The sequence below is a fragment of the Ostrinia nubilalis genome, chromosome 1 (genome assembly GCF_963855985.1).
Source record: "Ostrinia nubilalis chromosome 1, ilOstNubi1.1, whole genome shotgun sequence".
Classification (NCBI taxonomy): Eukaryota; Metazoa; Arthropoda; class Insecta; order Lepidoptera; family Crambidae; genus Ostrinia; species Ostrinia nubilalis.
The window spans coordinates 13,596,725-13,609,207 of NC_087088.1; the positions used below are offsets into that span (position 1 = coordinate 13,596,725).

The following is a 12,483-nucleotide window of genomic DNA, read 5'->3' on the forward strand; positions in this document are numbered from 1 at the left end:
TAGATTACGCCTTTAAAGTTTGATCACTACATGCCCGGACACACTGTATAAGTGCGTCCACCTGTCCGCATCGTACGCATCGCACATCCGATACGATGTGCTTCGTACGATGCGTCCGTTGCGTACGATACCGACAAGTGGACGCTTAGCTTTCATTAGGTAATGTTCAGCGGAATGCAAGTGGTGGTGGTGTGGTGATAGGAGGATGCGTTCATCACACTAACACGTTCGCAAAATTCTACCTACATTACAGACCATCTACCCTTAAATCTACCTATCACCAACTTACAAGTACCACCTCAAGCTCAAGCAAAGTTTGTGGTGGCGGGTAGAAGAAAAACTTAGATCAATGGCAGTTAGATAGGAGTCGCCCAATGTAATGGAACTACACTCGCGAGCAAAACTATGGAATCACTTACATGAAGTTGTTTCCACGCGATCTTGTGTACTAACGAATTTGTTAGTAACAAAAAAAGTGGCACCATTTTAAAGATTAGACTTTTACCTTTTAATTGATACCAAATTCATTTAAATCACACCGGTATTTCAAAAAGATATCCCGGCTGATGTGAAGAAGTAAGTAAAAAGACATGTATCAACTGTTTCATACGTCGCGAGTTGCGGCCTACTTACCCCCTATAAAAACACGTGTTTTCGGATTTTTGCTTTCACACGTTGATCCATACACATCTCCGCTTTTTTTGACACTTTACCTGGGATTCTACACCTACAGAAGCAGCACAAATCGTTGCACTATTGCAAGAAGGGCTCAGCCAGCGTGCTGTCGCACGTCAGCTCCACATAAGCCAGTCCTGGGTTTCGAAAGTTTTAAGACGCTTTCGGGAGACTGGTGGCTTTATCCCGAGACCAAGTTCTGAACAGCGCCGGTGCATATCGCAGAGGGATGACCGTTTTTTCATGTCAACCTCTCTATGAAATCATCATTTGAGTGGTATCGACGTCCAGCAAGAGCTCAGAAATGTTCGTAGGATAGCTGTTAGCGTGTGGACAGATCGTCTAAGATATAAACAATAGAATTTGACTCCAAAAAGGCCTGCCACAGGCTCGAAACTGACGGCAGGTCACCGACAAGCACGCTTTCAATTAACTCGCACTTATTTTGATGGGTAGGCGAGTAATGGAGGCGAGTTTTGTTCTCCGATCAATGCAGACTGTGTTTGCAGTGCAGCAGTTGAAGAGGTCGGGTCTATAGGCAGCCTGGGGAGCAATTTGTGCAGTGCTGGTTCGCTGAAACAATGGCTTATGGGGGTGGCTTGCTCGACTTCCCATCGAGATGTGTACGAGCAAATTGAAAGCGTGCTTATCAGTGACCTGCCGTCAGTTTCGAGCCTGTGGCAGGCCTTTTTGGAGTCAAATTCTATTGCTTATATCTTAGACGAACTGTCCACACGCTAACAGCTATCCTACGAACATTTCTGAGCTCTTGCTGGACGTCGATACCAGTCAAATGACGATTTCATAGAAATGTTGACATGAAAAAACGGTCATCCTTCTGTGATGTGCACTGGCGCTGTTCAGAACTTGGTCTCGGGATAAAGCCACTAGTCTCCCGAAAGTGTCTTAAAACTTTCGAAACCCAGGACTGGCTTATGTGGAGCTGACATGCGACAGCCCGCTGGCTGAGCCCTTCTTGCAATAGTGCAAGGATTTGTCCTGCTTCTGAAGGTGTAGAATCCCAGGTAAAGTGTCAAAAGAAGCTGAGATGTGTATGGATCAACGTGTGAAAGCAAAAATCCGAAAACACGTGCTTTTATAGGGGGTAAATGGGCCGCAACTCGCGACGTATCAAACAGTTGATACATGTCTTTTTCCTTACTTCTTCACATCAGCCGCGATATCTTTTTAAATACTTGTGTGATTTAAATGAATTTGGTATCAATTTAAAGGTAAAAGTTTAATCTTTAAAATGGTGTCACTTCTTTGATTACTAACAAATTTGTTAGTACACAAGATCGCGTTGAAAAAACTTCATGTAAAGCGCGCTCTACACTCGCGCGCGATTCTTGCTGTGAATTCACGCCGCGATTCGCGCCGTGCACTTCGCGTTTATATGTGTCTCTCCACACTCGCGAAACCTCGCAGTCTCGTTCGCGGCCTCAATGGATGACGACGTGATTGTTGCTGCGGTGACGCTCTGTGCTATATCGTATTACAATTACCTATGTATAGCCTGACCAGGAACATAAAAACCCTGGCATAGAGGCGCGTCAATTGCATTTGATAGTGCAACACTGAGTACAGTCCTACCTGTGTTAAATTAATAGGCTAACTTTATGTATCAGGATTCAGGATTACGGGCTAATTTGATATTTTCATAAATTAACGAAAAAATATTATTATAGGTAACCTGGTTTAAATAAATTAAATGAAACCATCAATCGAGTTAGTAGGATTTATTTTATTATTCATCAATAATCAAATTCAGAACTTCAATATTCAACTGCAATGTCTGCTCATGAACGCTTCAAACTCGGTACTTCTTTCCCAATTCCATAAAATTCAACACTTAGAAAGTGACAAAAAACTTTAAAATAGGTAGTTGAAACAAACCGCAGCTAATTTTCATAGTGGACTGTACTATACGATAAACATGTCAGTCAATTTGACAACCTTTGTCGAAAACATTATTCAATGAAAATATTGTCCGAACCCTTAGTATTTCTCTTCGACAAATACTTTAACACATTGTGAACCACTTTTCTTTCACGACTATAAAAAGATTTTAGCAATTTAATTCACAAAATCAATTGCGCACATTTAAAATAAAGTTTGTTTATACTTTGACAGCAATAGACTGACATGCAAGGTGACATGTCAATGAAGTTTTCAGTTACTGTTGCCATTAAAAGAAATTAGTACCATTAGTTTTCCGCAACATGGCGAGGGTTTTTATGTTCCTGGTCAGGCTATATTAAAAATAAGATACAAATAAAAAATGTAATGGGTTTATATATTTCACTTGAGCTTGCCCCACTATGAGTGGAATCCTTAACTTTCTTTCTATAGGTTCTATAACTGGACATAAGTGAGTCCTTTTTTTTTTAAATTCACCCACAGGAATATTTAAAATGTCACTTATCCGCGTCCAGGCATAGTGGGTCTTATTTTTATTTTTATGGTCCTTGTGTTTGGACTGCCAAAGTATTGGTTCGGATTGAAAACACTCGATAAATTTCAACTCAAGTTCATTATTCCATGCCTAGTACCTACTCATTTAAAAAAAAAGAACGTTAGTAAGTACGCAATAATGCACAACCACTTGCGACGGCGTCTTCTCAGCTATTGCGAAAAACTGCGAGTGTAGTTGCGTTCGCGATCGCGCGCCGTGAACCAAGCGCGAACCTTTGTCGCGGGACAAAAAACCGACAACGAACGGGGAACGGCGCGAAGCGTGAACGTGAACGCGCGAAAGTCCGCGAAACCATCTACACACGCGTTTCGCGGCTTTCGCGGCCTTTCGCGCCGCGAGTGTAGAGCGCGCTTAAGTGATTCCATAGTTTTGCTCGCGAGTGTATATATGAACTACACTGAAATGTCCCACCGACGACATTGACAGAAGGGCGCCACCATCTTCGTGCAACTTTATGGTTTCCACCATGAAGCTACAGATAAAAATGGAGGCCAGACTCCCAATACCTACTTGAAGCACAAACTAAGTATCAGTATCTCGCTCTCTGTGGGCAGACTTGCTCTTTCTAAATAAACAAAAAATATAAAATTGCTCAAATTCAATGAAACCAATGTAAAATCTTTATTTCTTGACATAGGTATCATTAAAAATGATAAGTGTAGTTACTGGTAAAACGTTTTAGGAAGAAATTACTGTAAAAAATGTGAAAAATGTTTACAATGATCCAATGTCGGAAATCACGAAATAAACACTTACGCGTGGAATCTTATGTCACTTCCAGGACAGCACGTACTACCGCAACCACGCACTACAAAATTTTGCACCAATTCTTGTGATAAAACAATGATTATTTCCTGTAAACAATCTCAAACGAAATTAACTGCTTAATAAACAAAATAGTAAACAACCGCCATGATGGGCCGGATTTGGCCGATGTTGCCACATGGTACCGATTACCCAGGAATTGGGATTGTAATTCCCTGATTCGCCAACACATTAAGCCTAAATGGCCGACAATTTTGTGATTTTTATTTAACTAGGTAATCTTAGTTTCAAATATTAATTATTTATTTGTTTAACTTCTGATTTGGTTAGTGTATTGGCTATTTCGAAGAATTTACAAGGAGATTTAAATCAGAAGATAGCAATACTACAGTTCACACTAAAAAGAGAGGTAGGGCCGCAGAGAGCGAGATAGATATAAGTAGGTATTTGACTCAAGTTTTGTTCCAAACTCTGCCCTCCATTTTTATCTGTAGCTTCATGGTTTCCACCGTGGCAAAAGTCGGAACTAGCGATCCGCTATTGACGGTGGCCCCCCTGTCAGTGTCAAATAAAGGACAGTTCAGTGTAGTTCATCTATAAACTTGTCTGCACAGTGGTCTGTGAAAAGATTTTTTTGTATAATTTTTGAGTTAAATATTCAATGTGGCAAGAAACTTAAAAACACAGAATCTAAAAAAACATTAGGTTTAACATAAAGTTAGTTAATAATTTTATGTTCAACTTTAGATTTAGTTATACACTTTTTTCAGGAGGCCAGTCCATAGATTTATAAGGTGATGGGATACGTCAATTGATTTGTTTGTCATGCACGGACTGTCAACTGCGAGCTGTCATTTTCATTCAATCAATTTTCTTCGAATGGACTTGACATGTTTTTCTTTTTCGCTGACGCGTATTTACTGAAGTTTTAAATAACAATTCAAATTATTTGTTCAAATTCAGATAGTAATACACTGTAACTTTGGACATGCTTTGTTTCGTAGGTTAAAAGCTCTACTAAAATTAATGTAAATTTTTGCGTGCGTTGTAATTTCAAAAACTTGACCAAGTCGGAATTTGTAAACAAAGAAATTAAAAATGTGGTCGCACTTGGAACGTGGAAGTTCCCCAGTGGATTGGTGTGAATCAAACTATTCTATTTCTCCCATGGTCGCGGAGTTCGTAAATACTGTAAGTTAAAATTTGTTTTTTCATTCAATATTTCTTGTAAGAAATTTTCGAAGTTACAATTTTAAATAATACTTATGTTTAACAGGTCAGCAACGTGTTGTTCTTTCTGTTCCCACCTATTCTGATTCATCTCTTTCAAGAGTATTCCAAGTTTGTAAATCCTGGCATCAATGTACTCTGGGTGCTCTTGATGATTGTGGGGCTCAGTTCAGCTTACTTCCATGCAACATTGAGCCTTGTGGGTAAGTCGATAAATTATCAGATAGTGTATCATAAATAATAGAACATTTTTTAATATTATCATAGGATAGATTTTTTTATCTTATCAGAAACTAGATTGCACAATCAGAACCTTTCAAAAATAATACTACCTGCCTACCTGTTTTCATATATTTTCATCTGAAAAGCCCTATTCCATAGAGTATAATGAATTAGGTACCTGTTGTAGAAATAATATTTCTCAATGTATGCAGTCTCAAAGTAATATGTTTTGTAATATGTTTCATTGCATCAAGGTTGAATATGTAATAGAAGTTGATTTGCCAAATTTTGTTTATTATAAAAAAGTTTTATTAACTCTTAGGTATATGCATTAATTTTATAGCTATCCAACTTTTCGGTGATAACTTGGCCATGTATTATATTAGTATGGAGTAATAAAGTAATTTGTATGGCCACTTTCGAAAACTTTAAGTACAACAAGGTGCACAATAAATATGAATATGAACATTTCTCATGGTGTAGAAATTGTAAAAATCTACATAACTTCACAAAATAAATTACTGTATTTTATACATTTTATTTTCAATTAATTAATTAGGTACCTTCTACATAAAGAAATGTGTGTAGTATTTTATTCATAATATAAACAACAGTGTTATAACACCATCTTAGGTAATAAATGCTTTACCACCTTTTTTCTGTTTTAAACAAGTTTAGTGTGTAACTGTTAATTTTAATGATTAATGTTTTATTTAATATTTCAGGGCAGCTTCTGGATGAGCTTGCAATCCTTTGGGTATTCATGGCAGCTTTTGCGATGTTTTTACCTCGGAGATATTTTCCAAAATTTTTGGGAGGAAATAGGTGAGTAATATTAAAATCTATTTTTATAGCTTAAACAATAACTATTTAATTTCTTAAATAATATTAATATTGCATTATAGAAAGTCCTGGACCAACTTATAGCTTTCCTGTTTACGGTCCCAACAAAATCAAATGACTAATAGTATAGAAATTTTCTGATTAGATTTCATTTCATTAAAGACATTTATATTATTATTATAATGGTATTAATCCATTTATAAATGTTTTATAAACAATACACCTGATTCTCATCTTCAATATGTTTTCAGTATGAATAGTTTAATCAATTCAAGACCATTGTTAAATCAACCTTGGTTATTATGCTACAGTTGATAATTATTTCTTAGCATGAACAGCTACTGCGTTTAGTCATGCTATGTTAGCGCTAATGAGAAGGCTCGCGGTACTGGTTAATTAGTATTATTATTGGTTATAATGAATTTCGCATTGTTATTATTAAGTTGAAATGAAAAGAAGAATAAAAACATTACAATAATAAGACCGCCTAATTGTACCTTGTGTGTTCCTTTTCTTCTGTTATTTGTTTGGTGTGCAATAAAGTGTATTTATTATTATTATTATTATTGCGTAGGTACATAAGCTATCGATCGTAGAGCTTGATGTTGGTGACGTGTATCGGGGCTTAAAAACTCATAAATCACACGTTTGAGTCGTAGATAATGTACCTATCATCGCAACATAATCACATATTTACGTAGCTAGCTAATACATTTTTGTGTACGCGTACGCGTAGATACCAGTTGCCGCCACCCACACATTTGCGAAAATGCCAACATTTAACCGAAATCGTAAATTTTCCGAGAGTCATAAATAAAAACTATAAAAAACCTCCACGGACATAATAATATGCAACTTAAACTGCGCCGATGTAAAATGGTTTTAATACAATTCGTAATCAATAAACTGACCTAGTAACGATTCCGATAAAATATAAACATGTCAGTTGAGTGTATTCAGTGCAAGTGCACCAGAACAATGAATAATATGTTTACTACTCTATCGAACTTTGATAAACTTTTGTTTGTTACTATTACAGGAGAGTGTTGGGATTTTATTCGAGCGTTTTCTCCGTGTTTTCCACCGGCTTCCTCGTCATGCATCCTGCCGCCAACGCGTTCGCTCTAATGACTTTATCGTTGCCTGCTATTGGATTTCTTTACATAGAGCTGCATAGGTAAGATATTAATTACACTCCCAAATCGAAATCCGAAGAACGCAGGTTCGAACCTTGTCGCCGTATTGAGGCGAACCCACTCATATACCTAACACAAGCATATTTGACTTACCACAACCACGAGGGGTTAATGGTCTACATATTAACACCCGATCGAGCTAACTGCGCACCTCGCTGAATGCGACTCTCGCACTCACCCACACACCTCCACCACGCCTTCGCCCCATCCTTGAGCGTTGATGTGACGTCACAGCTACCAGGTGCGACGTTAACTCGACCGGGTTGTAGTGTAGTTTAATTCGTATGTTGATAAGGGGTCCAGAAAAACCTCACTAAATCTCACGTGGGGGAGAGGGGCGGGTCTCGACAAATATCACGTAAAATTTTTCAGCAACAAATAGTGTTAAATTAAAATAGAAATCTTACAGGTTTTACATTCTACGACGAAACCAAAAATATATTCTCATTATTATGTTACGAAAGATTACTACGCTAAGAAAGGTTTTCATGTATGAATCTAATGTAGGTAGGTACTAACTAATCGAAGCATAGATAATAGAGATGGGTTATACTAGGTAAATTTGATACTAGGTGCACCTATTCCAAGTATTTATTAATACGTGATCCAAATACCTGTTCCACTTAGTACGTAGTAATTTACCATACTTGACGCGACTAGTGCGGACTAATCCACGTATTATGACTTTAAAATAGAATTTTCTTTGAAAAGGTACACTCGTAGTATTAATAATGCAATTTGAAATTGAATAATAATGTTTTTGCTGGTTGTTGATTGATTGATATCCTCCCTTCATATTTCAACAGGCTTAGGACTGTCAACTTAAAAGTTGGCGTATTTAAAAGATATCAATTTCATAAAAATATTTACATAATTTTTTCTATTTTTTATTTATGCAATTATCACGGACGCGTGACAACAAACCAAAACAAACCTGTCGGAAGAATAAAAACTGGTTTTTTACCGGCTAGTCAACAAGGAGTGAGCTGGATGAGAGAGAACAAAAATTAAAATATTCAAAACCTTACCTGTGTACAAATAGAGTTTAAATTACGTAATACATCAAACACCTATTCCTATCTCACACCTGCCTGCGCTCAAATTTGTTTGTCAGACAGAGACGGAGTGAATCTCTACGTTCGCACATAAGCTTAGCGAGAAATACGCGGTGCGCGTAATACACGACTACGGATTATGCAATAATAACCTCTATTACTTTGATGGTAGGGTCGGAAATCGTGTAATTTAAAAAATACTTAGCGAGAAATACGCGGTGCGCGTAATACACGACTACGGATTATGCAATAATAACCTCTATTACTTTGATGGTAGGGTCGGAAATCGTGTAATTTAAAAAATACTAGGTGGATCAAGTATTTTAAAAATTGGAATAGGTGCCACTTAGTACTGTAAAATACCTAGTGTGTGGATCTGTTCTAGTAAATACGTCTCATCTCTAATAGATAAACTCATTTAGTTACGTTGCAATTACGCATTTTGAAAAATCTCACGTGAGATTAGGGGGAGGGGGAGGGGGTCGAGCAAAATCTCACCAAATCTCACCAAGGGGGGCGGGGGGTTGAAAAACTGCCAAAATTGTCTTACGTAATTAATGGACGCCCCCTAAGTAATTTAGACTTAAATAAATTACTAAACTTAAGAAACATTAAGTGCGTGTTATTTAATTATTGTCCTTCATTTCCAGAGTAAAGTGTGCCCGGGTTTATCGTCTGGGGCTTCGCTGCGTCGCCGTCAGCTGTCTCGCTGTATTCTGCTGGATAATGGATCGCTTGTTCTGTGACGCGTGGCTGTCAATCAATTTCCCGTACATGCACGGCGTATGGCACATCCTCATCTTCATTGCAAGTTACACTGCCTTGGTCCTTTTCGCTTACTTTAATGTATTGGAAGAAAGACCAGAGCAAAAACCCCAGCTTAGATATTGGCCGAAAAACGACTTCGAATTAGGCGTGCCATATATCACGATCAAACACCCGTGTAAAAGAGACAAGAATATTGCAATCTAACAATTTAAATACTGATTATTTTTGCCGCATTTTTTAAAAATGTTTTGAATGTTATGAGAAAACTATTAGGATGGATATAATTGTATGTACGCATATTAAATTTATATAAATTGTAATGTAAATATTTTTAAATCTATTGTGACAAATATTTATTATAAGCAGATTTTATTTTAACATAGCAATGTGTTAATTCAGTGAAACATTTAATTATTATCAATTAAAATCTATTGTGATGCAGCATCAAAAGTTATAAAAGATTATAATAAGTACTATTATTCTAGTGCCAATCTGTGATGTAGGTATAGTATTTAATTTTCTTTTTTACAAGTTTGTATTATTCTTATTTATGGCTTTTATGGCAACCATTTATTTTTTCTTAATATTTCTATTTACTCTTTTTCTAGCTTTTAGGAAGCTGTATAGATTTATTTTGAATAAAAACATTATTGTGTGATACTAAGATTTGTATGATGTAGTTATAAGAATTACTTATAATTTTTAGAATTATTTATAGGTATAGGCTACCTAATCAAAAATTCAGTCTTGGAACCTATTTATTGTCATGACATGCAAACAAAAAAAGTTTGTGCACAAGTACTCAATGTACTCAGACTCAGATATTCCTATCACAAACAAATAAATTATAAGTGCTAAGAATTTTTAATAATAAATAATAGATTATTATGCTTTGCTCATAAAATTTGTGAAATTGATAAATACCTACTTAATTAGGTAATTACTAAGATTATATAACTTGATTATTTATTTGCAACTTCATTGTCTATTGATCTGTTTTATAAATAACCCGTGCAAAAGTTTACTTTTATGTATTTAGTGTTTTATTGTGCCAATGTATTGAATATTTTGCTAAATTAGGACCTGTATTTGTTCAGTGTGCAATAAACAGATAATTATCTAACTTTTGTTTTGACGATACCATTAAGCCCAATTTTGTTTAAGTATGAATTCAAAATATTTTTTGTTATATTGGAAAAGATATTTGTATGCTACCATTAGTGTTGTGCGGACAAACATTAGTCTGGCTCCCAAACGGACGCGGTTTTTGAAATTAATATTTTTGTAATATTATAATACCAACATACAGACTTTTCGCCTTAGCGGCAATATCTCAGCTCCGATAGGAGACTTGGATTGGAGCAAAGCTGAGGTAGTGAATTAGATGTGTCACTTTATGATGGATGGCCATATAGTAGCTATTGTACGTAATAAAAATACCACACGGACATATTCCCTAATCTGTGCTTAATACTAGCCACTATAAAATTATGAATGTTTGTTTCTGCTCTTAGGTAAACAAATGTTCAAAGATCATGGGGTCAATCAATAGGCAACAAATTACGAGCTTCACACAAAAACATTACCTACTTACTGTTTACATAGTTGTGGTAAACAATAAAATCGAACTGCCTAATAAAATCGATCATTCACGATAACAACCACCTGTTGGAATAATGTGTTTTGAGTGCCATTGTAGGTATTTATTTAAAAAAATGGTAGAATTTAAAAAAAATATGTTGCTCTACACTGGACTGGTAGATATCGGGGAATATTCATCCCATTTATTTTACTTAATCAAAGCTAGGCGTATTCAATCCATTGATAATTAAATAAAGTACTTCCTTCCCGAAATTAAGATTCAGACATTGTTAGAAACTGCTCTACTAAGTACCTACCTAAATTAATTACACAACATTATTCAAGATGTTTCCTTTCTCAATGTCATTTTTTTTATCAAACCCATTCCATTATCTCAATAATTAGTCAAGTGCTAACCAACAACAATCATTATCTCTGGACCTTTGAATACATTTTTTGTAATGTTCAGGCCTACAAATATAGTTAGGTAATGGAAATGAAAGAAATAAAATATGTTTTGGAATGATTTAATTTTAACATGCGCTACATTGCTTATAAACGTCAATATTAAGATAATTTTATAATGTCCATAAAAATAAATTCGAGATTATTGGCAATATAAAAATGTCATTCAGTTAATCAGTCTGAGTCAGAAGATACATTGTGGTTTGTATGTAAGGTAGAGCTATCAAACTTCTTTCTAGGATAAGTAGATCCACCTCTGTAAACTACATGATTTTTTTCCGTCTCCAATATTTTTACTTCATGAAGTAATTGCGGTTTATCCATAACTTTCTGAAGTTGATCCCAAATAAAAATGGCAAGATTTTCTGTTGTGCTTACCTATAAGAAATAGAAAGTAAAATAATCATTTGAATAGGCAATAAACTAATGACTCAACCATGCATTAGTTAGACATTGATAATGAGCGTTCTATGAAATATAATTCTCAGTTGTGAAATATAGTTCTCATGTTACAGTTTGTGGTTACATTGCATTCACTTACCACAGTTTTGAAATATGGCACATCTTGGTCCAAGTTTTTGTGGTCTAAAGGATCCATAATAGCAGAATGCATGTATGTCTTGAGATCATGAACGTTCATCACCATGCCGGTGTGTGGGTCCACTGGGCCCTTTACTGTGACCAACACTGTAAAATACAAGGAAAATAAAAAAAAATGTTTGAACAATGATTAAATTAAATTTAAAAATGTTTATACATTAAACTTACCAACATAATTGTGCCCATGTCCATTAGGGTTGTTGCATTTTCCATATAATTTTTTATTCTCTTCATCACTTAGAAATGGGCTAAAAAAGAAAACTTGAGTTACAAAATGAAAAAAAGCAAACTTGAAACAAAAGAAATAACATCAGGTGAAGTGACACTACTAATTGACTATTGACATAAATTAAGTAGTTCTTGAAATCATGAATTTAACTTGAGCAGCCTGAATAATATACCTGTGCAATCTGTGACATGAACTAAAAGTTTCCCTTCTAGTAATAGAAACAATAGGTAAGGCCATTGCTGTTTTAAAATTTAATTTAGATGATTACTCGTCAATATGTAATAGATCTATTCTATGAAGACAATACTCGCACTTGCCAAGCCAACAACACGACTTTTCAGCACTTTTCGACTTTGTAATTTTTTTTGTTGTACGCTG

General features: G+C 35.5%; 2 protein-coding genes across 2 annotated transcripts; one reads left to right on the forward strand and one right to left on the reverse strand.

The window, feature by feature from the left end:
* The first annotated feature begins 4,768 nt into the window (after positions 1-4,768).
* On the forward strand, positions 4,769-10,353 carry LOC135073280 (alkaline ceramidase). Its single transcript, XM_063967399.1, has 5 exons — positions 4,769-5,107; positions 5,193-5,349; positions 6,094-6,193; positions 7,251-7,388; positions 9,113-10,353. Exons 1-5 carry the CDS (start codon positions 5,015-5,017, stop codon positions 9,432-9,434), a joined length of 810 nt encoding a protein of 269 aa, XP_063823469.1. The 5' UTR covers positions 4,769-5,014; the 3' UTR covers positions 9,435-10,353.
* Positions 10,354-11,322: 969 nt separating this feature from the next.
* LOC135073291 (6-pyruvoyl tetrahydrobiopterin synthase) lies at positions 11,323-12,477 on the reverse strand. The gene is made up of 4 exons (XM_063967408.1): positions 12,278-12,477; positions 12,045-12,124; positions 11,818-11,963; positions 11,323-11,654 (listed from the first exon to the last, which is right to left on the reverse strand). The coding sequence occupies exons 1-4, from the start codon at positions 12,340-12,342 to the stop codon at positions 11,451-11,453; spliced, it is 495 nt and encodes a 164-aa protein (XP_063823478.1). The 5' UTR covers positions 12,343-12,477; the 3' UTR covers positions 11,323-11,450.
* Between the last annotated feature and the right edge of the window lie 6 nt (positions 12,478-12,483).

Coding starts and splice junctions, on each gene's coding strand:
- LOC135073280 (XM_063967399.1), top strand. CDS start 5,015: ATGTGGTCGCACTTGGAACGTGGAAGTTCCCCAGTGGATTGGTGTGAA. Junction 6,194..7,250: donor AAATTTTTGGGAGGAAATAG/GTGAGTAATATT, acceptor TTACTATTACAG/GAGAGTGTTGGGATTTTATT. Junction 7,389..9,112: donor CTTTACATAGAGCTGCATAG/GTAAGATATTAA, acceptor CTTCATTTCCAG/AGTAAAGTGTGCCCGGGTTT.
- LOC135073291 (XM_063967408.1), bottom strand. CDS start 12,342: ATGGCCTTACCTATTGTTTCTATTACTAGAAGGGAAACTTTTAGTTCA. Junction 12,125..12,277: donor TCATGTCACAGATTGCACAG/GTATATTATTCA, acceptor TTTCTTTTTTAG/CCCATTTCTAAGTGATGAAG. Junction 11,655..11,817: donor TGCCATATTTCAAAACTGTG/GTAAGTGAATGC, acceptor TATTTCTTATAG/GTAAGCACAACAGAAAATCT.